The 26,285-nt window shown below is 38.6% G+C and overlaps 2 protein-coding genes across 7 annotated transcripts in view; one reads left to right on the top strand and one right to left on the bottom strand.

The window, feature by feature from the left end:
* The window catches only part of TMC1 (transmembrane channel like 1), a 360,191-nt gene extending 344,312 nt beyond the window's left edge, over positions 1–15,879 (bottom strand). For 4 of the 5 annotated variants that reach the window (XM_067039582.1, XM_067039580.1, XM_067039581.1 and 1 more), the window contains exons 1-2: positions 14,473–15,879; positions 2,458–2,641 (exon numbers count right to left, since the gene is read on the bottom strand). The gene's annotated coding sequence lies outside the window, so the exon portion shown is untranslated. Of the gene's footprint in view, positions 1–2,457; positions 2,642–14,402; positions 14,433–14,472 lie in introns of those variants that run through there. The other variant, XM_067039583.1, reaches the window with a different exon arrangement.
* On the top strand, positions 14,576–25,078 carry ZFAND5 (zinc finger AN1-type containing 5). 2 transcript variants are annotated; one of them, XM_059072748.2, is made up of 6 exons: positions 14,576–15,885; positions 20,081–20,238; positions 20,662–20,773; positions 21,425–21,528; positions 24,043–24,168; positions 24,843–25,078. In XM_059072748.2, exons 2-6 carry the CDS (start codon positions 20,088–20,090, stop codon positions 24,989–24,991), a joined length of 642 nt encoding a protein of 213 aa, XP_058928731.1. In that variant the 5' UTR covers positions 14,576–15,885; positions 20,081–20,087; the 3' UTR covers positions 24,992–25,078. The 2 variants fall into 2 exon arrangements, with proteins under 2 accessions (XP_058928731.1, XP_058928732.1); XM_059072749.2 differs by lacking the exon at positions 14,576–15,885 and adding an exon at positions 17,798–18,009.
* The last annotated feature ends 1,207 nt before the right edge of the window (positions 25,079–26,285 follow it).

Below are 26,285 nucleotides of genomic sequence, written 5' to 3'. Positions count from 1 at the left end.
CATCAATGTTTAATTTTTTTGTTAATTTTCAACAGATTCTCTCAACTCCTTACTGTGTAAAATGAGGGTGTTTGTACCCTTACGGTTGCTTCCCCTTCCCCTGCCTACCTTTCATCTGCCAACATCTGTCAGCTAGAGCCTTACTTTAACATCATCAAAGCTGAGTGTTTATATTCTGTTCTTAATCAAGATTAACTCCTCCATGCTTTGTACATAAGTTTATTTTAAAAGCTGATAACTGATATACAAATTTTTTTTTACTGCAAAGAAAATTTTATTTTATATATTACTAGTCACAAATTTGTCATTAATTATTACATAAATGTTGCCTAGTGCCATTAACCAAATGGCATGACCATTTTATGTCTACAATTCACTTCTATATTTACTAACATAATTTTCATGACTCAATAAACAAATTTTATATTATTACAACTATTCATTACATTATTCATCATAGAGTTAGAAAGTGCTAAAAATTACATTCTCTTGCCTATGCTGCTGATGTCACAATCCTGTGCCACTCAAAGGAAAATACATTAGAGTCTCCTCTCTTACATTTTACCAATTGCTGGAAAAAATAATCATGTGTTAAATTGTTTTATATTTGGAACATGATGTTCTGGTAGTGTTTTGATCTACTTAGAGTTTCTGGTTATTCTTTTACACCTTCTTAAGATTCATAGGCTTTTCCCACCATATCCTAATATCTTGCAACTTCTCATTAGCAGCAGCTATTATTTGAAAGCGATTCTTTTCTTTTCCTTGAAAACACATTTTTCTGTAGGCCTGCCAATCTTTCCTAAAGTAGACCAGTCTTCTTCCTTGGCCTACTACATAACTGTCATCCTTGGATATTGTTTCATTATTCTCCTAAACAAGTTTTTTTGTATAATATATGCTTGAGAAGAGGTAGACCAACCGCAAGGTTAGAGGGAGCACAACCCACACAGGACCACCCTCACGTGTGACATCAGTTGCAAGTTTGAGAGGTTCTCCAAAGCATGCTCAGTTTTGATAATTCACTAGAAGGACTCACAGAACTCATTGAAAGCTATTATATTCATGGTTGAGAGTTATTGCAGAGAAAGAATACAGATTAAAGTCAGCCAAGGAAGGAAATACATAGAGTAGAGTCTGGGGAAATACCCAGTGCAGAGCTTCCATTGTCATTTCCCCATAGAGTCAAGATACATTACTTCTCCAGTATTGATTTCTGACAATAAGCACAGACGCTTGCCAACCAGGGAAGTTCATTAGAGCCTCAGTATTTAGTTTTTACTGAGGTGCCATTACATAGGCATGACTGACTGACCTCAAGGTCAATTTTAATCTCCAGTCTCCCGGCCCTCAAGGTTTGACTCAAAGTCCCAACCTTGAATCACATCCATTACAGTTTGGCTGCCCCAAAGCCCCCAGGAAGACAATAACACCCCATCAGGCATGACATTTCAGGAGTTTAGAGATTATCTCCCGAAAGCTGGTGGCAAAGGCCAGACCTCTTGTGGGGTAAGGTTAAATTATTTATTAAACAATCCCACATCGTCCCCTTTCTTGGTTTTCACCCTTTTTTTACTGGAGTACACCCTTAAGTAAATATTCATAGATCTAAATTTCCACTTTAAATCTTTAGTGTTCTGAGATTTCACAATGATATCTCTAAATATGGGCCTCTTAAAAATTTATCTGACTTGGCTTTTATGGACTGTTTGAATTTTAAAATATCCCTTTAGCTCTGGAGATGTTATTTCTTTAACAATTCCTTCCCTCTACCATGAGTGCTTTGTATTTCTAGAATACCTACTAGTTGGCTATTAGACATCTTGAACTGATTTCCAGTTCTGAGTCCAAAGCTTCTCCAGGGTTCTTCAGGGCAGCTTAGTGACTTCTATCCTTGCAGTCCACTTCTCTTATATTCTAGGGTGTTGTTTTCTCCTCTTCTTCCTCTCTGCTCCACTATAAACTTAATAAAGCATGTTTACCTTCTTCTCATCTACTCATGACCACTTATAATTCTCCCCATCTCTGTGGACTACAAATCTTTTTTATTCTTCTCATATTATTTTAAATTATTTCTGTGAGAGAGGAATAAATAAATGTGCTCGCCTTGACGTCGTGAACTAGAAACTGCCCTTATGAATTAAAAAAATATTTTAAAGACAGGTGGCTTTTATCTTCACAGTATGTTTCCTATGACTATATCAGTGGCATGACACCCAGCAATGAATGCATTCCCTGAGCCTCGATTACACAGTTCCAGGACAAGAGCATCTTAGGAGAGGTATACACATAGAGCCTTATATGACACTTTTTCCTTTATCATATTACATACACAAGATATCACATTATAAATATTAAAAGGAAAAAAAGACCTCAGTGACTTTATTTTTTAAATTTATTTTCAAAGCTATTCCTATCTAAAGAAAAACAACAGAAAAAAAAGTATAAAACTCTTACCAAGTTCCAGATGGCAGCTGTGGTGTACAGGAAAGAATTCTGGCTTTGGCATCAGAAGACCTGGGTTTGAGGCCTGGCTCCGTTTCTGTTGTCTCAGTAACTTTGATCGAGTTACTGAACTTTTCTGAGTCACAAATTTCTCTTCCATCAACAGACATGTGTCTGTCTCACCACTGTTATGAGGCTGAAAACAAACAATAGACATGAAGGAACTTTATAAATTGCAATGTAAATAGAAAATAAAATACACTTTCCAAATGACTATATTCTCCAAGGGAGGTTTTGTGCAGAACTCAACAGAATCTTTCAGGGGAAAAAAAAGGTCTACATCTCTGTGACCATCTTTTCTCAGACAAGGAAAAAAAAAAATCACTCAAAAATCACCTGAATTTTCCATGGGTTCCACCACATAGATAAACACGCCCACTGGAGATGATTGTAAACATAATTATAGACTCTAAAAATGGTATATAAAAACAAGTTCCTAATTCTGAGCTTATTCACTTACCCTGTCCTTCAGCAAACATACAATGAATGCCAACAATATTCCAAGCCCTTGAAACATTTCTTTTAAAACATCAGTTAGACCCACTACTTTCACTCACTCAGAAAGCTTCCTGTTTGTAGGGGAGATCATGTATGTACCCTCATACCCATAGTACAGTATTGGGTATAACAAGTTACATATGCCTGCTGCAAACTAATAAGAAATCGTACTTCAGCCTTAAAAAATTAGTGGGTGATATTTCATTTCCCACCTATGAGAGTCACAAAATTCCAAAAGTGTGACAATATACACTACTAGAAACAATGTCAAGAAACAGGGTCTCACAAACATTGGTGTTGAGAATGTAAGATGGTACAAACCTTATGGCAAAGAACTTGGCAATATTTAACAAAATTAGACATAACTTTATCTTGTATTGCTTAGACTCAGCAATCTCACCTCCTGGAATGTATCCAAGATTCACTATCAAAAAGTGAAAAGACATATACACAAGTCTATTCACTGCAGCCCTATGCATAATATCAAAAAGTGGAAAAAACCCAAATGTCCATCAATCGGAAACTTATTGAATAAAACATGGTCCACCTTAAAAAATGGAATATCACACCACCAATTAAAAGAAAGGGGATGAGAGTGAAGGTCTCTAGTACATGATCTCCAGAATATGTTGTTAAATAACAAAAGCTAGGTGAAGATATGCATTAGTATGCTACCATTTGGGAAAGGGGAATGTATAAATAAATACATATATTTGCTTATTTTAAAATGGAGCAGGAGAAAGAATATTTCTTTCAATAAATGCTGCTGAAAACTGTATACATACATCCCAAAGAACAGAGTTGACCCTTATTAAACCATATTTCAAAAATTGAAACGGTTCAAAGACATAAATATAAGATCTAAAACTACATATCTCTTAGAAGAATAGGATAAAAGCTTCATGAAAAGAGAGAAAAAAAATTTTTTTAAGAAAAAAAAAAAAAAGAGTAGGCTTTCAATTGGCTAAAATAAGTAGAGGAACATTCCAAGAAAAGGGAACTAAGTTCACAAAGGTAACAGATATAGGAAAGTAATGCTTTGTTCTGGGAACTGTGAAAAGCTTGGATTGCCTGAAGAATGGGCTCTGTATAGAAGATATGAAGAATAGGTCATAAAGGAGAGGGCCTCTTATAACAGGTTAATGCATGTGGACTTTATTCCATAGGCAATAAGTAACCTTGGAAGGTTTTCATTATCAAGGGGATACGTAATAAAATAGAACTTAATACCAATAATATTTTACTTTAGTACTGATCTTTTTTTTTTTTTTCTTTAGACCATGCCGCACAGCATGAGGGATCTTACTTCCCCGACTAGGGGTCAAACCCGAACCCCCTGCAGTAGAAGTGTGGAGTCTTAACCACTGGACCACCAGGGAAGTCCCTTGATCTTTATTCTTTACAAATTGCTTTTACATACATAATCTCATTTGATCCCCGCCACAATTCTATAGTGGAGGTGTTATTACTACATGTCAGTAGAATAATCTTTAAACAAGACATAGGCCCAGGTCTTATATGATTTCAAATTCAATCTGCTTCAAATCTACTTCCATTGTAGGAAGACTGATGTTTTGAAGTCATGTGCAAAATACACTAAAGGGAGAGGATACTGAAGACAGTAGGGCAGCTCCTGAAGAACAAAGGAACTGCTGAGACAGAGTTGGCTTTAGGAGCCAGCGTTTAGCCAAGTAATCGAAAACCAATGAGCAGGCTTCTTCTCTTCTAGGAAGTTTGACTCTGCCATGAAGGCAGCGGGAACAGGATTATGGAGATGATCTCAAATTTCTTTAAAATTCCCCCATGGTACTGAGCACTGTCCTAGGCACGGAGCGCTGCCAAATAGGTGCCTGGGGCATTCATTCCTCTCCGTGGGCACTAACACTACATGCCAAAGACCGGGAGAACCTTAGTCCCTACAGTGTTCTGAACTGTACTACCTGCTTCCAATTGCCTACTGCAGACCCAGATCACATCACTCCAACAGAATGAAATCAGATGCCTCTTCCAACATGACAAAGATATGTTTGTTTAAATGACAACTGTAGGATTCCGCTAAGGACATGTGGGCCATGTGAAAACTGGAAGCACAAAGCTCACAGCTGTTCATTTCAACAGTCAAGAGTGGACAACTGGTAAGAATCCAAACAATTTTTTATTGTTTTAGTCTTAGGTGCTCTTGTTTTTCCAATAGCTTCCCTGCTAACGATGAAAATTTGATCTCTCAAAATAAGGATTTTTCAGGAAAACATCTTGCATATGTTAACAAAGACGCGTTTGATTCGACTTCTCTAACGCTGAAACATAAAGTGACTAAGATGAAAATTTCCTGACATCATATTACCTTTAAAGGTTATTCTAAAATAGTTAAAACATTAAACTCCAGCTTTGTTTCAAGGCCCCCTCCAGGTTCTGTCTTGTAAGCTGTCTTCACAAGACTCCAGCACTGACTCACTCACCTAGTTCAGAACTTTCTTCAGGGTCCCTGAGTAATGCTGATAGAAGTGTTAAAGCAAAGGATTAACATCCCTGATCCCAATTCCCTCAAATAGTAGTTTTCTTTTTTCTGGTTTTTGTTTGCTTATTGTATTTTAGCTCGAGAAATCCTATCTTTACAAGAAATCTTTAGTTGAAGTCCACTATATAAAACTGCTAAAAGCAGAGCTGTAGTTTAAGGAGACAGGAAAAGAGTTGAGACCTGATTATTTATCCTCCCTTGGGCCCAAGGCCTTTTGCTGGACACAGAATAAAACAGTTGACCTTAAAGATTTCTGAGGTAATTTAGAATTTGAGGCATGATCTTCGAGATTTAGGAGCATAAAAACACTGAGTTAGACCAACCTCCTGGGTGTGAATAATAGAGCAGTCTACTTGATCGCTTCACTCATTCATTCTTCCCACAATTATTCATTGAATATTTACGAGGTGCCAGGCACTGTTCTTAGCACAAGGGATATAGCAGGAAACAAGAGACTAATTTTGTGCTCTCATGGAGCTTACAAGATAGTGGGGGGAAGACACTTAATAAAGACATAAATAAAAGTATATATGTTTGACGTGATAGAAAATGGGTATGAAGAAAAGTAAAATAGGATAAGGGATAGTAAAAGGGTATACATGTGTGATTGTGCATGTGCGTGTGCATGTGCGTGTGCGTGTGTGTGTTTGCTCTTTTATGTGGTGAGTTGGGAAAGGCCTCCCTTGTGAGGGTGACCTTTAATCGGGGAGTCAATAAAGTGAAATATCTGGAAGAGCTATTCAGGTGGAAGAAACAGTAAGTAGAAAAGCACTGAAGCAAGTGAGTGCTTGGCATGTTTGAGGAAGAGCGAGGAAGCCAGAGTGACAGGAGCAAAGCAATGAAGAGTGACAGCAGTAGAAGATGAGGTCAGAAGGATATCAGCTCCTCGGGGGAAGAGGCGAGATCACCCTCAATGCTGCTCTGCAGGGGCCAGCTGCAAGTTATGATGGAGTGGGTGGTCAATAAACATGTGTTGGAGAGAATCAGAAAGTCCATTGTTTTAATAACAAGAACAAATTAAGGAGTATATATAATTTCTTAGTTCTTCCGTGTGAAAGTCTGAGGTGGAAATTTTGTAATGCATTTGTCTGATTAGAGTCCAGAACATCTTCTCCCTCCCTAGTGACCCCTACCTTGGGAACAAAGAGCCTTCAGTGTTTTCAGGGCCACGTCTCCCACCAAAGTCAGTTTCTGATGTTCTTATTGCTCGGATTACATAGGATGGCATGTTCCAAGGAAAATGATGACTAGTGAAGGATGAACAACATTAATAGATTAGATCCCCTGGCACATAGAAATCACTTTTATATCAGAAAAGAAACAAACTGTTGCAAAATCAATGGCCTTGCACTGTAGCTCTGAGCTTCACAGAACTTCTGTCAGGTGTAGTTTTGGTCAATGATGTCACTCCCTCAGCCACTTAGAGCTGCATTAAGCACAATTCCAGAGCTAAACTGATATTATGAGGTAAAAATTGGTTGACTCTTTTACTTGTATTTCTGGGAGCAGGCCACTTTCAGCATAATTTCTTAAGAGGAGCAATTTTCAAATGAGGTTTTATGACAGGCTTTGTCTTGTGTTTCTTTTTGTAAGGATAGCAATAGTCTCATCATTCCCTCTCTTGGGACCCACCATCCGCCAAGAAACATGACTGATTTCCTGGTTTTCTAATCCCCTTTGCAATTTGTGACTGAGTTAATAACAGCAAAAACGTCATTCTATTTGCAACTCTAAATATATCAAGATTGCCAGACTGTTCAAGAAAAAAATGCAATCTTTGCTTTTAGATTTTTTCTTAAAGGGACATTTCATCTTTGTTGTAATGAAGCTAATTCCAGACCACACACCAAAAAAAGCCATAAATCTGTGCAACATAGATAATGAAGTAATTTAGACTGTTGACTGCAGGTGAAACAAGGAAGAGTAGAATATTATGTAAGCCTATTATGAGTAGAAGCAGGACATTACATTTAAACTGCATGACATTAAAAGTCAAAAAGGATAGGAACTTTGCTGTCAGAGAGTTTGTTTGGTTTGGTTTGGTTCCCCATCAGCATCCTTTGTGCCCTGATATATTAGAATGCAAGCCAAGTGGTAGGCCTCTTATCCTTTTTACCTTTTCCTGTCTCACAGGGAAAGGTACTGACCCTGTGGATAGGGTAAGTCAGCAGCTCTAACCTTACCATTTATACAGCTGGGTTTATGAAAAGATATTCACTGCCAGTAGTTCACAATGAAGGTCCTGCCGAACTCCTTGATGACCATGAGGCAGGTCATCCACTCACCTGCTCCAGGTATGATCTCCCTCACCTTTCCTCAAAATAAATAGTACTTGGACTAGGGTGACCAACCTAGGATTGCCCACAACTGAGGGATTGACTGGGACCTGGGGCTTCTAGTGCTAAAACTGGGAAAGTACCAGGCGAAGCAGAGGAGATGTTCACCCTAAGTTGGATCCCCACAAAGTGTGAAGCAGCTCTTGACTGGGAGCTGTGGACAGTGGGCCTTGGTGGAGTTGCACTGCTCCCTTTTACCACACCCAGGGTAAGGCCTCACTGTCCAGGCCTTTGAGGAACACCATGTAGAAGTCCTCTCATTGATCCAGTACCAGGGTAACCTCTGACAACTTCCACGTTAGCAAAATGGGGATAATAATTGTGCCTACTTCCTAATTCTTCTATGAGAATTAATTAAGTTAATATTAATATGTATAAAGTGCTTACAGCAAAGCTTGGCACTTAATCAGTGCCTAACAAATGTTACCTACTGTCATCATGGTCATTAGTTTCTGGATGGGAGAGAAATGATGCAGGACTTCACACTGTAGTTGATTCTCTCCTAGTGAATCTTAACCATCTTATGCATATTATCTTTTCAAAAGTGAAAAAAGAAAGAGAGAGGAAGGAAGGAAACAAAAAAGGAAAGAAGGAAGGAAGGAAACAAAAAAGGAAAGAAGGAAGGAAGGAAACAAAAAAGGAAAGAAGGAAGGTAAGGCGGTAGGGAAGAAAGGAGGGAGGGAGGGAGGAAGGAGGGAAGGAAGGAAAGAAGGAGAGATTACGGTTAGTAAAGTCAGTTAAGATTTATCTGCTTTCTTAAAAAGTAATTCTACCCTCAAGGACTGACATTTGACCAAGGTCAAAGTCCATATGAAAAATATTTTTTTAAATGCAAACAATTGGTATTAATACATGGCATTTTCAGAATAAGTTACTGCTCTTATCAACATTGTTTATCATAGTTTAGAAATGCAAACAATGACCATCCACCAGTAGGATAATGATTAACATAAATTATGTTACATCCATACTCAAATTTTGTTAACTGAATTTGTTAAAATAAATAAGGTCAGTATTTATGCACTGATATGGAAAAGATCCCCAAAGCATACTGTTGCAGAACAATATATACAGCACAATTCCATGTATGTAAACAAATCACAAAGATGTCTGTCTCTCTATATATATAAATATAAGTATATGAATGCATAAAATAAGGTTTGAAAGTAGATACATAAGTACCTAAGGATTATCTTTGAGAAGAAGGGAATGGGTTGGGGGTTGCTTGAACAGGAGACTCATTTTTATGTTAAAATCATGTGCTGCTTGAAATTCATTCTCCGAAGAGAATATATTCATATATTATTAATACTTTGTGATTTCTTTAAATAGCATAATAAAACAGATGTAGAATAGAATTCCACCCCAAAATTCTTTTGTTATTTTCTCCTTCTTCTTTTTCCTTCATCCTCAATATACCTCCAAAATAGGAAAACAAATTTGCTGTAAATGGCAAAGCAACCAAGTTACTGCAGATGAGGTGTATGGCATATAATTCACTAACTGATAATGAGAGTTGACAATAGTAAAGAGCCCACAAAATTATACCCAAGTACAAACTGAAAGAAATAGCTGCCCTGTTGAATACGTTTAGCAATAAGTTCTAAAAAATTGATGGCTGTTTTTAACCAGTGGCATCTTAATAGTCATAGAATACATTTAAATGGAAGACTAAAGTTATGTTTTTCTGAGGTCTTTGCAAACTAGATAATGGTAATTATCTGGATTAAATCTTGTATCACGATTTTAGGGAGGGTGGGATGGGTTACTGTGTGAGCACATCCTTTCGTAGCATTAGCGGTATCAGCACATAACCTGAATGCTGAAGATGCTGTCTAGAAGACTTCTGTGCTGGGTGGACAGCTGAAGAGGACCCTCTAAAAGTTTGTAACTATGACTAGTTTAGGAAAGGTATTACTGCATTGGAAAGGACTTGAGCCTCAAAGACTGACCTGGGTTTGACTTCACTCTTCAATAACAACTATATGATTTGAGATATATTACTTATCTCCTTGTACCTCTGCCCTACCTTTGTCAAAAAGCATAATCATCACTACTTCAAAGGATTATTGTAAAAATTAGAAATAAGGTATATAAAAGCACAAAGTAAGCACAAAATAAATACTAAATATATTTGCCTGAAACTTATATAGTTCCTTTAATCCTTATGCAGTTACACTGTTGTACTGGTTTTCATTTTTAAAAATAATTTATTATGAATTTCTGGCTTTTTACCCTTTTTAAAAATTCTACCTTAAGTATAAGGTCAAGTGATTACAAAAGAATAAAGCTTTTAAAAACATTTAATGAACAGAAATTTACTCCTTCAAATATGCACTCAAAGAAATCATGGGGTCTTATAATGCCAGGGGCTGAAGAAGTAATCTGGTTGAATCTAACTCCTATTGCATGAATTCTTTATTTCATACTCTACTCCTGAAGGCTTCTAAAAAAGAAGCATGCTTCTTAACCTCTAAGCCAGAGAAAAATGGGGGGACAGAAGTCTTTTTGAAAGGAAGAGCTGGACTAGAAGAGAAGCCACAAGTGTACCTGAAGTATCAGCACCTACCTCTTTCTAGCAGAACCATTGCACCAGGTGATAGCATTTACATCTATGGAAGTGAGTGAAATCGCTCTGAGAGTATGTGCAGTAGAGAAACAAAGAGTGCTTGGGTGCCAGACTTAAGGAATGCTACATTTAGAAGTTGGATAGAGAGGTTAGAACCGGCAAATGAGACTTAGGAGTTGCCTGTTAGGTTGGAAGAAACTATCTAATCAGAGTTTCTATTAAGGTCACAGTTTTGGGTGAGATGAGTGATATACAAGATATATAACGGTGGTTCACATTATAACAGGAAATATAATTATGACATAAATTAAAAGAGGAAATGCTCCTGGAGAGGCAGCAGAACGTTGAACCAAGGGACAGAAGGCTAGAGTTAAATTCCCAGCTCTGACTCTTACTAGATGTATGACATTGGACAGGACACATGAGTTTGCCCTGAGCCTCAGTCAACTCCTCTGCAAAAGGAGAGATGATAATACCTATCTCAATGGGCTGTTGTAAGAGTTCACTGAATTAATGTATTCAAATATACGCTGTAAATGAAAAAATGTTACACAAACTCTCTGCCTAGAACTTACATTCTTCTAGGACGAGGGCCCACCCTACCCATTTCTCTCTTACCAGTCTTCTGATTGAATCCTGACCTCCCTGATGGTATCTACCTGCTTTCTGTGATCTTTTCCTGTTGCCTGACAGCTAGGGCCTTAGTGCCAATTGCCACTGCCCCAGCTCTGTACCATTCTGGTTGCTGTGGGGCACTTGCCAAATCACTGACCCCATTCCTGACTGTCTTTCTGGCCCACCCACCACCTATGAGCCCAAGTTATGACATGCTCCAAAGTGTTGTTTCAGAGACAACCCCACATGCAACTACTGAGATTCAAATCACATACTTAACATCTATACCTAGATTGTTTGCTCAGTCACAAAGATTTCCTGAAGTTATTGAGACCAAAGTTCCTTGTGTCTTACAAAGGTGATATCCACAGCAATACATATATATATATATATATATATATATACATACACACACACATAGATATTCAACAAATTCCTTCACCTTAAGTTCTTAATTTGCATAAATAATAAAGGCTTTTGTTCATTTAAATAGTCATAAAAATTGTTTATGGTTATGATGAAAATATCTGGATTGTGTCTAAAAGTCTTCTCTAATTAGGTAAGCCATCCATGTCTTTTATTTGAAGATTCTTTGATCAAGTTGTTTTCATTGAAAATAAGTATGGCTTTAACACTATCAAAAGGTCTACACAGTAATTAAATTGCTACTTGTTTTATCATTTCCCTAGGGAAAAATACTCAGCCAATCACTTGTTGAGCTAGGGCTAAAACCAATCCATTATTGGACTCACTGATATTTTTTTAATTATTATTTAATTACTAATTATTAGAGGAAAATTTTTAAATTAAATAATGGTATGTTCTACTCTTAATTTTTTAATTAGTTGATTTGCTCTAAATACAATATTATATCGTTTCAGCCAATCATTTTGAAAATTATAAAAATACAATTGAATCTTGTTACCTTGATCTTTGAGATCTGGAAAGGGGATAAAGAAGGAGAGAGAAGAAGGGTACTATGTGAACATCAAATGACACCTAACGGTTTTTAAAGCCCCAGCAAAGACTTTGTGCTTCACCAAGCTCTACTCAAGCACAAAGAAAAAATGTAATACCCATGACAGGGTGTTACAATCATGCCATACATAGAAGCAATTCTTATTCCATAATGGAAAGCTCCATGTCAAACTAAAATAACTCCAGGTCTTTTATATTTTACAGTGGACTAATAACCTTTATTGCTATTTTTAAAAGATGTCAGTTTCTACTTTCTAAGAAATTGAATTAATTTGCTCTTCTTCAATTATCAATCCCCTTTTTGGTTCATCCCTAGATTATAAAGAAAAACGTAAGCTAACTTGTAATGACTTTACCTGAATTCTTAAGCAGAATACAAACTGTTCCAACTTTCTCATATGACATGCCAGTTTGCTATAGTTAACTACTTTAAGGAAATAAGCCTAGTTCCACTGGTGATGGAGATGATTGGCAATGGAACTCAGATTTGGGTGAGTTTTCAGCATCCACTGTCATTGGTTATATGCTCCCATAGCATTCTGTACCTTTCTTTCAAAATATTTACCAGCTCATTACATATTTGCATGATAATATTGTTAACGTCCTTCTCCCTAATATGACAGTAAGATCCATGAGAACAAGGGTAATATCAATTTTTTCACTCCAATGTATTCCAGCACCCAGTTTAGTGGGTACCTAGAATGTAGCAAGTGTGCAAAACATTTTTATGGAAAAATGAATAAAAAAATAATTGAGTTAGTATTATTTTCAAGGAGTATTTAGGAATGGATCAGTATCAGTCACTTGGTATGTTCCATGTAATGAAATTCTACAAAAGGTATTTTTTGAACAATCAATAACATTTCGAGCACACATCACTTTCTCTGGTATTTTTTGCAGAGGCTGGTTTTAACCTTCTCTGATGACCATGGTGACAGCCTTTTTGCGTACTATATTCACAGCATTCTGCTATATATTTTGTGTTCTATAGTTTGTCTTTCCAGACCAACTGAAAATTTAGAACACACACACAAAAAAAAAAACCCAAAAATACTCCTTAGAAGCATATCCCCTAATCTGTTACACCAGAAATATGAGGAAAAAAAATTTTTTTAACTTTTTCCCTTCACATGGTGTGAACATTTGATTGAGAGATCTCTTACAGCATGGTGGGGTAAGTCAATGGTTCTCAAACTTAAGCGTGCATCAGAATCACACGGAGAACCTGTTAAAACACAGATCACTGGACAAACCCTCAGAGTTTGTGATTCCATAGGTCTGGTGTGGGGCCTGAGAATCTGTATTTCTAACAAGTGCCCAGGTGATGCTGATGCTGCTGGTCTGGGGACCACACTTTGAGAACGACTAGTGTAGGTGCTGGAAGGGTAACCTGCTAAAACTAGGTTCAATACCAGGTATATTCCTGGTTGAAATAGTCTCATAGAGAAAATTATAAATGGTTGGTAGAGAAGACAAATTATCAGAAGGGGTTACATATTATGCAATACATTATTAAATAACCAGCTTGCCTTATTACTTAGCTGTTTTTTTTTTTCTTTCAATTTCACTTCTTCAGGAATTATCTTGTTTCACTTTTTAATAACTAAAATGGGAGGAGGGGGAAATCTCTAAGTTATTTTTGTCCTCAGTAAGAACCACCTCCATTGATTCCCGGTCCTTTAGTGCCTCAAGGAAGTCACTTATCCTCTTTAGTCATTATTCACTTAACTGTAAAAAATGGATACATAGTACCTATTTCAGTGAATTGCTGTGAGGATTAAAGGAAACCCTAAATGAAAAATACTTAGCCCCCAAAATGGTCTGTAAATGGTAGCTGCTATGTTTTTACTAATTTGTATATCCACTCGAGAAAGTAAATTTCAATGGTCCTGGGACCAGTGTCTGAAACTATCAATACTTATATTTCTAACACTTTAATTGCTTACAGCAATAACTCTAAATTGTAAAGAAAAATGTTCAGTTATGTTCTAGGGATTCCACTTACTGTGGCAGAGAACTGTCTGATTTGGAAATTTTGGCACAGGGCACCAGGACAGCATTCTCACCAATCCACAAAATTATAAAGAAGAATCACCTGGAGCACTACTTAAACATTCAAGTTCCTGAGCTCCACCCCAGACTACCAAAACTAACTCCAAGGGAAAAGCCTAGGTGATTATTTAAAAGTAAACAATTACTCCAGGTGATTTTTCTGATCACCAAGTTTGGGAAACAACGAAGGGACCTCTCACTCCAGTCTAATGGTGGCTATTAGAAGCCCTAAACATCGTTTCTATTTACTCATTATGCCATTGTTTACTAGAAAATTTCCTAAGTCCTTTCTGTCTTACTACTTGTGTATTTTGAGTTGAACTAAAGTCACCTGTACAGGCCAGCTTCAAGTGGGTTTTTTTGTTGGTGCTTTGAAAAGCTTCTCTTTTTAGTTAACTCACCCTTTCAAACTAGGCGGGGCCTGTGCCTCATTTTTGAATTGCCCCCTTTTGAACTTCCTCCTGCAACGTCTCCTTTTTGATCTCTCCCTCGGGTCTAGCTTGTTTGTTCCTTAACTTCATCCTGGGTAGAACATTTGGTGCTTTCCCAGTTCACGAGGTTCTGCTGGAATAGTCCATTTCCAGGGATTTTACAGGCTGGCCAAAACAGTTTGCTCAGAACGGTGTCGCCCAGGCCGAAGACTGGCAGCAAGTCGGCAGAGCACTTCCTGACTCTGCACAACCACCCGTGACCTTGGGCGAGCGAGCGAGCGAGCGAGCGCCGCCCGCCCCCCGCTCCTTCCCGGGAGCATCAGGGCAATGCTCAGGCTGGACTTTAGAACCGAAGGGGAGTGTGAGGGAACCGGACGAGGGAAACTTCATAAACAGGCGAGAAGAACCAGAAGCTAAACAGCAGTTCATTTCCTCTTCTCGAGCCGAATCCTTCTAACACGTTCTTGTTGGGTGGGGAAGGGGTGGAGAGTAAGGAGGAAATGGAAATGTCTGCCAAAGGCTTTAGACAAAGCGTGAGAACTCAGATGGCGAAAAGTCGGCTTGACTGAGAAAAGCGGAAGGAGAGAGGCTGAAGGCGGACAATCCGGTTAAAAATAGAAACGCATCCTCCACAGGACTACTTCTTTCCAACTCCACCCTGGGGCCGGCAGCCGAGCGAGTGACACGGATCCGCGCAAAGGTAGCGCGCTCAGGCTCGGCCCGCCTCCCCGGCCGGGTAACTGAAGGCGGAGGCGCGGCGTCCAGCACGTGACGTCAACGCGCTCCCCGTCGCCGCCGCCGTCGGGGTTTTCGCTGACGCACAGACCCCGCCCCTCCTCCCCTTTCCCTCACAGCCTGAGCGCCGGGTGGAGAGAACGCGTCAGTTGACTGGAGCGCAGGCCTACGTGCATATCCGTTTGGGGTTCGTTGTTCCTTGGAGCCGCACACCTTCCCCGGCAGTAGCAAAGAGACAGAGAGCGCCATCCGCGGGCCCTTGAGGCGCTCAGGCCTAGCTGCGCGCGCCCCGCTCGCCCTCGGAGTCGGCCAAAGACGCCGCCGGTGGAGGCGTGAGGCGACGACGGGCCGGCGCCGCGAGCAGTGTTAGCCGCCGCGGCCTTCGGCCCTCCCTCCGCCTCCTTCTCCGCCCCCCCTCGCTTCCCTCCTCCCACTTCCCGAGCTCCGGCGTGTCCCGGCCACGCTCGGTGCTGCTGCGGGAACAAAGGAAGACCCCGCGGCGGCGGCGCCACCTCCGCCTGCGGCTCTGACCCGCTCCCGGCCCGAGGCGGCGGCGAATTCAGGGCTTCCGGCTCGCCCCTTCCTGAGGGCTCGGCCCGGTCCCACCGCGCCGGCGTCGCGCACCAGCCTGGTTCCTGCCGCCGAAGGGTGAGTAGTACAGGGCTTGGGGAGGGCGCCCGGCTACTCGTGCCCGGCCGGGGGTGGGAGTGAGGGATTCGGGCGCCGCTGGCCTCCGACGAAGGCCGAGCGGCCCGCGTATGGCGGCGTCCGGGGGAGGAGAGCCCGCCAGCCTGCTCAGGAAGCACAAAGACGGAGGCGGCATTCTGCCGTCGAGGCCGGAGGTCTGGTTCCCTGTGCCCCAGGCTCACTCGCACACTCATGGTCGGGGAAACAATGCTCGGCGTGCGGCCTCCGGGGGTTCGAGCTCTGGGCCTCCCTCGAGTCCGTCGCGGCCGCCTTCCGCGGTGGCGCCCGGCGTGGGCGGCCAAACCCGGAAAGACAAAGAGGCGGTCGCGGCGGCCGCGCCCCCAGCCCCTTGCCCACCACACACCCTATCTCCGCCTCGTCGGAGGGGCCGTTCAGGGTCGGGGGTCGGCGCGGGATCGGCAGGGTTAGGGGCCGGCTTGGCCTGCGGAGCTGCTGTTCTGCATGACTCAGTGGTTTTTGGAAAAGGCCCTGCAGTGTTTTCCTGAACGAGGCCTTTGCATGAAAGGGCATGGCGGTAGGGATGGGGCACCAGTGGGACCCGAACTTGTTTTAAAATCCGCTGGAACGTTGGGTGAGAGGGGTCTTCTCTGTCGTGTTTTAGTTTTACCGATATTGCTGCGTTCCTCGCCCGAGATGCCTTTCATGAAGGAAATAGAGCACCTTCCCCTTTGTTTCGTGCATTTAGGCTGAGGAACGTGAAATTCTTTGCTCGCTTTCCATGCACTCCGTGGAACTGTGTTTTGGGAAAAGGTCCAGGTTATCTTTATTGACTGACTGCCTAATAATAATCTAGTCTAAGGACACATTAGGGTAAAGTAGTATATAGGTCATAGAGCCATGTTCTTCAACTTGGCCATTCAGGTAATTTACAGAGTTTTTTAAAAATCTAAATGAATTTTATTTTACTCCTTATTTTTAAAAGTAGGGTTTCAGAACTGAATTTGTGAAAATACTGCGATTTCATTTTTCAAGTATTTTTTCTAAAAATGTTCCCCTCAAAAAGATGTTTAATTCTTCCCTATTTTCTCTCAGGCCCGGCATTAAGCCTGAAAAGGAGCCTTTAAAATCACACTAATCTCCATTTAGCAAGAGGGAACTGAGATCTGGAGAGTAAGGGCTTGCCCAAGGTCACTGGCTTAGAGGTAGATTAGAAACTAGAACTCTGATCTCAACTCCAGGTGGGCAGGCATTCTTAAACGTCTTTTAACATTTTGTGCACCTGAGAGAAGTAAATTCCATAGGCATAAAAGCCTTTTTTATTCATAGTTGAGGCTGGAGAATTTTTCAGTTACATGCTCCTGTGTTTTTGGTTTTGATTTTCCTATGAATTATATAGGAAGCCACAAACTGTAAAAAATACACATTTAAGCTATAAAAACAAACATTCTGGGTATACCTGATAGAGCTGACATGATGAATGCTCAAGTTTCTAGCAACTTTAAAGATAGTAAATAATAATGGTATTGTATTTTTCTAAAATACAAGTGGGGTAACGGTACCTAATGGCACTCATCCCCCACATCCACCTCAAAAAAAATTGCCACTAATCATGAGGATTCTTTCTGCCTTGATGCTCTTTGCTGTGCTTGGTTTTCATAAACAACCCTGACCATTTGGCTTCATGAGTGATTAATGACGCTTGCATTTTCTAGATTTAATGTGAGATTATTCCCTGTGTTAGAAAAAAACTAGCAATCTCAATGGCATCTTTTTGTTTTGTTTTCTTATATGAGCGCTGCATCCTTAATTCTTGGGGTTGTGTAGGAGTTGGCAGGCTCTGAGATAAAAATAGAAGCTGATTTCAGAGGGCTCTGTTGACTAGGCTTTATGTGAGAGCCTCCATCCCGCTCACTTTGTCACATTGCAGCCTTGTGACAGGCTGAAGCGCCTGCCCATGTGATCTGAGCTTCTGAGAAATATTAAGGCAAGCTGTGCTCTTGTGATGGCATTTAAAAGCTGGCTTTCTAGGGGGGAAAAAATCTACAAGATGAGATGCCATGTAGAAGACTGATGTTCCGGTGTCTCTTGTGTTTCAGTTTGGAGGCTATTTATCGTGACTTGAAGGTAGATGTGTTTTCTGAAGAAAGGTGGAATACTTTGCATGTGAAATCATTGGATGAAATCCCCACCCCCATTTATGTAAACAAAATATTTTAAGAATCAGATTAATATTAATGTGGGTTGACTTTTAGGCCAATTTACTTTTAAAGCCATTGTCAGATGATACTAGAAGTTAGTATAGCAAGTGAGCTAGCATAATTCTTAAGCTGGCTTCAAGGAATGGCCCTGCTTTTTGCGTAGGGCAAAGATTCACATACTTTGCATGGTAGGCATGCAGGCACTGTTATTTGAAGCATTTTTTGCACATGTTATGCTCAAAATTTTAAAAACCCAGCTGAAAGTGTTTATTAATAAACTTCCTAAGTGATGTTGAAATGTTTACACTACCCTGATCCAAAATGAGTCAGCTAAATTCCACTTACTATTTAAAGAGATAGTGTCAACTAAATTAGTACTATTATCTGAAGTAAGTTGCAAGTATTGGTCACTTTCCATACAAATTTGATTGGCTTGAGGTATTTTCAAGCTTGAAATATGATGGCTTTTTGCTAACAAAAGGAAAGATTACTATCATTTAGATTGTTGGCATAATTATTAGGATTCGGGCCAGGTCAAGTTTGGTTAGTCCTCTTCCCCCCTTTATATAATTTTGGTAAAAAGTGTTAATACTTGTTAAAGCATTGCTTTTAATAACTTACTAAAGAGTGTATCCTACTATATGGTGGTTGGAAGAAAAAGCATTATGAAATTTTAGGAAGTAACAAGCTCTAGCTGAAAGTACTTTCCTTCACTTACTTGAAAAGTTCATAACTTATAAGTCACCTTCATAGTCAACATTAAGGTACAGTTAAAGGAGAATGACCAGAATTATTGCACATAATCTCCCTTTGATAAAATGCTCTGAAATAGGCTTTTGGTACATTCGTACATACTTTAAAGATGACATGGAAACCTTCCAGGTTTTTAATTTTTTTTCTTAAATATTTATGTTCTGTTAACTCAGGAAATTTTACTAAATTTAGCAAAACATTACTGTGTTTGTACTAATTTTAAGAAGGCTTCTGGAAAAGCAAGGATATGCTTGCTATATAAAGCTCTTTCTGGTAACCTAGCATTAAATATTAACCATTACTAAAGGTCGTGTATATTGCTTTATTTTGCCATATTGAAATTGAGCTTGGAAAGGTTTCATTATTTTCTGTCATGAGGCAGTCAAGCTTGTTAAAAGGTTTAATAGAGCCGTTGGCTGAGAAGTCTATGGCTGATAATTTGTACGTTACAGGTTTCTAGGCACTGACTTTAAAGTATACTCAGACCCAGATTTCTCATGTCAAATGTAGAACAAAAGGAATTTCCTAACCAGATTTTTCCTAAATTCTTAAAGAACTTCACTTTTTGGTGCCAAAGTAACAGGAAAAGCTAGATGATCTACCAGCTCTCTTTTCAGTCTTCTGAAAGGTGTTGCAGCATTTAAAAAGTACAGATGCTCTGCCCCGTAGCAGAACTGAATTACTACAGGGCCCACGTATGTTCAGATGTTAGTTTTAAGAAAGCTCTAGAGCTCCATCCAATATACAGCTAGTTTAAAGAGCCACTAGTAGATACGAAGAGTCAGTAGTTAATTGGGATTATTTGAAATGATCTGCCTGTAGCGTAGGAGAGCAGAAAGTGATTTAAAGATACCAATTGCCAAAATTGATTTAAACATTATTCTGGTATCCAGAAGGGTGACCTTTTCACAAATTACAGAAACAGTGACGGGTAAAATAATACATTTTAATGTTTAACGATAGAATTTTTTTGTCCTAAAATGTGAAGTCGTAATAGTTCATTGTTTATCAAGCTAAAACAGTTCCATTCATGTCCCTTGTTTTATAAAGGCAACAAAATATTCATAATTTAACCTACTCTTTTAAAGATTAACATAATTTGGGGCTTTGTTAGAAACAGACTCAGTGTTTAGAAATGACAAAGGTTACAATGATGACTATCATACTAATTTAGTGATTTAATTTTTTTTTATTTTTTTGACCACATGCTAGTTTCTAAAATTTTGGGTTTGTTTTGTTTACAGCAGAAAAATGGCTCAGGAGACTAACCAGACCCCAGGGCCCATGCTGTGTAGTACAGGATGTGGCTTTTATGGGAATCCTAGGACAAATGGAATGTGTTCTGTTTGCTACAAAGAACATCTTCAGAGGCAGCAGAATAGTGGCAGAATGAGCCCAATGGGTAAGTTGGTTCCAAGAAATAACCCATTTGAAGACCTGGTGGACAGAAAATATAGAACCAAGAGTTGGGGCCTAAGACTGAGAATCAATCCTGAAAGTCCAAGGAGAGAAGACTTGAGAAAAGCTTGAAATTTAAAGCAATAATAGCCCAAGTATTTGGAATGACTACATGAGGAATGAGTGACTGTCTACAAGCATCTCTAGGTTTTTCATTTTCGTTTTTGAGTACATGTACTCACTGGATATGACTTTTTAATATATATTTTTTTGTTTGGATATCACTTAAGTGTAAGATTCTGCTGCACAGTGAAAGTACTTAAGTCACTAACCTAATTAAATGCAAGTATTTGTTACTTATTAATAGTTTTGATTATGAGTGTTCGTAGTGTTGTTTTGTTTCTTACCAATCCTTTTTTCTAAATAGGGACAGCTAGTGGTTCCAACAGTCCTACCTCAGATTCTGCATCTGTACAAAGAGCAGACGCTAGTTTAAACAACTGTGAAGGTGCTGCTGGCAGCACATCTGAAAAATCAAGGTAAGATTAAACATTTCTGGGTTTTTTAATAATACAGGGAGGGAATAAAGATAAATGACATTATAATTATGAATGTTAATAAATAATGGTGTATTACATCATACTGCATATTGCATTATAATAAGGATGTTAATACATTGGATGCCCTTGGCTTTACATGTGTTGCACAATTGGTGATTATTCCAGTGTCCTTTAATATATGATCTCGTAGGTCATTGAGTAAAGATGTGTATTAACAACACACTCCTGAACAACCTCAAGGATACTGTGTTGAGAATGATGTGCTTTTATTTCCTTGTAATTGAGGTGTAAGAATTGTAGAGAATGAGGCTCTGCAGACTATATTGCAATGCCACATAAGGCATTCTGGCAAAGCTACCCCCTTTGCCTTTAAACAAATTACAGGCACAGCTAAAAATTTCTAGTTGGCTATAATGGAACATCGTAACCTATATAAATATGCAGGCTTGAATTGATGAGCCATTCATCAAATTGCTCTCCTTATTCTCAACCATCTGTGCTGGGCATCTTGTTTAGATTATTTAGCTCCATTTGATCACATTGGAAATAATATATGTTGAACTGACAACTTACTATCTTTCCAAGAAGTACCCTTAACATCTTTAAAAATGTTTGCTTGAACTCAAATAGAAATGTGCCTGTGGCTGCCTTGCCTGTAACTCAGCAAATGACAGAAATGAGCATTTCAAGAGAGGACAAAATAACTACCCCGAAAACAGAGGTGTCAGAACCAGGTATGCTTTTTGTTTAATACTAGTTCAGTTCTGGATTTGGTAGTACAAGAAAGGGTTGGTGGAGGGATTCTTTCCTTCCCATTGAAGGACCAGAGAGGAGAGAGAGCTATAAAATACAGGCCAAGCAAAACACTATCTTTAAAGTACCTTGAAGTGTAAAATAGTCACTCTTTAATTCCTTCTTCTCTGCCCATCCCCCCTTGCCCCTGCATCCACAAATCAGCAAAGTTTATAATATGAAGAAAATATCAAGAATTTGAACTTAAAAGGTAGTTTACCAATATATTTTTAAAGTATCTAAATCATTAAAGAAGGTATTGTTCACAAACGGAAGAAACTATACGGACTAAATTCCAAAGCTGTGGAGAAAAATTTAATAATAAAAAGCATTAACTATTCAGTCTTGATATTGTCAATACTGTAGAAAATACTCAAGCAAAAGAACATATTAAACACTAAAAAAAACTTCTGAATTGAAGAAGTGTGGGATCCCTATGGGAGTTTAAGAACTCAGTGTGGAAAGGCATTTTGGTTTTCATTAGATAGTGACTGGGTCTATGCTGAACTTAGATAGCACAGCCAGAAGTGCTTTAATGTTGCCAGAAATTTGACTTGTTTGATTTGTCTGTGCTAGACCCTGGAACAATGAACTATATACTCTATGGTGCACATAGTTCATTTGATCAATTCATGATTTCCTGGTATAGTGTTGAGTGAACACAATATAAAACTTTATTGTGAGAAAATACTGTCAGTGGACATGTAATCTGCTTTGGAGGCTTCCTTTTGTACATAGCCGAGCTTATGTGAACCATATCACTCTTAATTGATACAGTTGAGTTGAAAATTCTTAAGTTGGGCAGGTGAATCCATGTTTGGTATCTTTAAGTAAGTTCCATCCTTATGAAGACCTGACCAAATTCGTTTTTGTGAGGCTTTTGTTCTGTTTCGTTTGTTTTTGTTTTTTTAAAACACAAAATGACACTGACCTTGGAACAGTACTCTTTTGGATTCGTTCTATAGCTATTCTGTGCATTTATTATTTCTTAGTTGGCTTTCTGTAGTTTGTTGCTCTGCCTTTTCTGTGTCATTGTTCTCTTCTTGACTGACCCCCGCCCCTCTTCCCTGTATGTTTTAGGAACCACTGTCCAGTTTTCAGGTGTGGCCAAGGAAATATGGCTGTCAGCTCCCCAGAACTATTCCACAGATTGTTCTTTACTGTTACACCATCAGAAAAAATTACATTAATGTTGCCATAGTAGATTATTAGGAATAAGTAGTAGCTAGAATATTATTGTTGGTCTAATATTAGACTGTTAATCTCACTGGATATATTACTAATGCAAATGAGTTATAAATTTGGAGGTAATTTTACAGTACTTACTAAATCAGTTGGTTTGGATTTATGCTGATAGCATTAGTGTTGACCTGTTGGTAGGCAATAATTTTAGTATTATATACATTAATTTGCTATTGGGGTTTGGATTAATATTAAAACTCAGCTTACAGTGCTTCTGGTGTTCCTGAGTTTTATAAAAGTAGAATTAAATTTTGCTATTTTGTTTCTAGTAACCTGGTGATAATGTGAACTTTAAAACAGTAATCTGCAATTTTATCTTTATATTGACAAATTCCATTGATGTCATGAGTGAACTTAAAACTTAGATCTTTTAGGTGGAGAAACAGGGACTTTTAAAAGTAGGTCATATCTCTTACTGTCCAAATTTCATACCCATTTTAGATAAGTATCACAAAGTAAATTAAAGCTGTGCTCTAAAAATTGTTTTGCCTCTGGAATCCTTCATAGTCTAAAATCAAAGCTTCACAAGTACTTACACTGTCCTAAAGACAACGTTGCTGATCTTTCAAGTTTTTTTTTTTTTAATCCTGCAGGTTTTCTATGTAAGACAATATAAAGCACTTATTAAAATGGCACAATAATTATTGTAAAATTTTGGAATCTAAAGTTAATTAGGGGATTAAAGACTTGGGTTTTACTTGTCAAAATTTATTGGGCTTATCTACACAATTTTTCTTTTTTCTATCAGTATAAAAGCAAAATGACTTTATAGCTAATTACCTCAGAAGTTGGCAACCTTATTTCCTGAGTAGTAATGAATTTGAACTTCCCTAATTTAGAAGTTTGCATTTAGGCAATTGGAATATGGAAAAACTGAGCAGATGACCACATCTCTCAGGTCTTTAAAATTTAGAATTAGGATTTTGTTTCCCAGGACTAGAGTGAATTTAAAGGAATTTGAGTGGAGTGATAATTAATAAAATTTACAGGAGCAAGTGGTATTATGTTAATTGGCAAGAAATTCTCAGATTTGAAAGAAGTTCTGATATTAAAGTAGAAGATTGTATTTAAAGTACATGTTTTCAAAAAAGGCTACTTAAACATTTTCAGGAAGAATCTTACTGTTTCTCTTGTTTTGTTTTGTTTTGGTCTGGTCTTAGATAATTATCAGCCAAACAGTTGACAGACTTCTAATTTTTACCCTTGTTTTTCAGTTGTCACTCAGCCCAGTCCATCAGTTTCTCAGCCCAGTACTTCTCAAAGTGAAGAAAAAGCCCCTGAGTTGCCCAAACCAAAGAAGAACAGATGTTTCATGTGCAGAAAGAAAGTTGGCCTTACAGGTATTCAGGGAGCTCCTAGTTACTCCCTAAGGGACTGGTCAGTCTTAAACATAAAACAAAATGCCTGACTTTCAAAAGTAGAAAGTTTCCAGAGTAGACTGGAAAGAGGACAGTGAAGAGAAGTTGAGTTTGATTTCCATTGGTTTGTCTAATCATATGAAACCCTTTCCTAACTTCAGGCCTTCTGAATCACTTTCCTTTATCGGATTGATAAAAATTAATCCCTTTTGATTCTTTGCTTTGTTCTCCTGGGAAAAAGATAGCTGAATTAAATAGTAAGTACCTACTTTGAACCAGGCACAAAATGTTCTAGATACTTCTTAATTGTTTCCTTTAAATCTCAGAACTGTATGTGGTTGTCTTTTCCTAGCGTTCACTTGAGGAAACATTACCCAGTTAACAGTAGGACCAGAATTTAAATTCACATCAGCCTGACTCCAGAGCCTGTGTAATTTCTACCCAGTTTGGTACCTACAGGAGTTTATGGAAGGATAGTTACTTAAATTTCTCACCATGTCAGAGGAGGTTAAGAGCACTTTCAGTTTAAAGTGACAGACTCTTTAATGTTGCAAAGAGTCATGAAAATCTGCTTCCTTTTCTATATTGACTAATGCTTTTGTTTCTTTTAATTGCTACAAGTTCCCAAGTGACTCTACTTCCTCTTGTATATACAGGGTTTGACTGCCGGTGTGGAAATTTGTTTTGTGGACTTCACCGTTACTCTGACAAGCACAACTGTCCATATGATTACAAAGCAGAAGCTGCAGCAAAAATCAGAAAAGAGAATCCAGTTGTTGTGGCTGAAAAAATACAGAGAATATAAATTGCTACTTGTGAAGAGACTGATAACTTTGTTTTTATTTTAATATATCGTAGGAAAACATTAAAGAGCAGATGCATGGCCATTTTCCTTTGATGTTCTCCAGAGTTTTACTTTACACTTGTCTGTCTTATAATTGATACTTTAGGATGTGTGGGTGTTTGTTACAGGCAGAATTGGATAGATACAGCCCTACAAAATGTATATGCCCTCCCCTGAATAAAATTGGATGAAAATCTGCACAGCAAGTTGAAAACACAGATAATAGGGACAAAATTTAGTTCCCTTGTGCCAAACAAAGTACGTGAAATATCTGCATGTTTGCAGCATATCTGCCTTTGAGAATGTAATCAAGGTATAATCTCTGGCTAGTGTTATGTGCCTGTATTTTTTTTTTTTAATGGTACACCAGAAAAGGACTGGCAGTCTACTTCTACCATAAACTTTACCCTGTTAATTTCCACATTTTCCTTGGAAGCGGGAAGAAAGCTATAAAGAAAGCTATCAGACCTTTCCGTGAAACCAGTGTTTTGGTGCCATATGTAAGCCTGGCTAATTGGTCTTCTAAAAGCTGTCAAATAAGACATTCTTTGGAAGGTACACTTCATAACTGGTTATAAAGAGTAAAACAGATCAAGCCAACAAGGTCTTGAGCTATCTTTGAAGCTTATCGTGCTGGCCTGCACCAGAAGATGTCTGCATTACTCTCATTGCTAACAATATTGTGTAGCACAGAACTGCACTAAGATTAATTTGTCTACAAGAAGAAGTTAAAACTCTACGTTTGGTTTTCACATACAGCAGCTCTATTGAGTAACATGCATCTGAATTTTAATTTGCAAGGGTATCTGAATAGTTAATTTTTCATGTGCATATTTTGTTGAATTGTTTTGGTTCAAGAAAGAATGTTTAAAGCTTTTTTAAAGACTTCAGTTCTTAATGTAACTGTACCCTTCTGCATGGAAAATCATAACCAACATGGCTGCGGTAGACTTCTTAGTGGTATCCAGCACCACTTGCAGAGGGCTGCTTTATCATATTAATTGTACTTGGGTGTAGGACTCTAGTGTTCTTGGGTGTATTGCATGGGCTGCATTATCTACAGCATTGTACAATAACAACTAGAAGAGGCAGTATACTTCACTGATGCTTGTCTGGTAATATCACTTCTGTGTTATAATGGAAGGTTTTTTTGTGATGTATGAAACTTGTGTTTTTTATATATAAATGCGTATAGTTATATTGGTGTCGTGGTAATGCCTGTTTTCATCTGTAAATAGTTAAGTATATACACGAG

Source organism: Kogia breviceps, chromosome 8 (assembly GCF_026419965.1).
Source record: "Kogia breviceps isolate mKogBre1 chromosome 8, mKogBre1 haplotype 1, whole genome shotgun sequence".
NCBI lineage: Eukaryota > Metazoa > Chordata > Mammalia > Artiodactyla > Physeteridae > Kogia > Kogia breviceps.
Note: the sequence above shows the minus strand (reverse complement) of the source record. Positions and strands in the feature narration are given on the sequence as shown.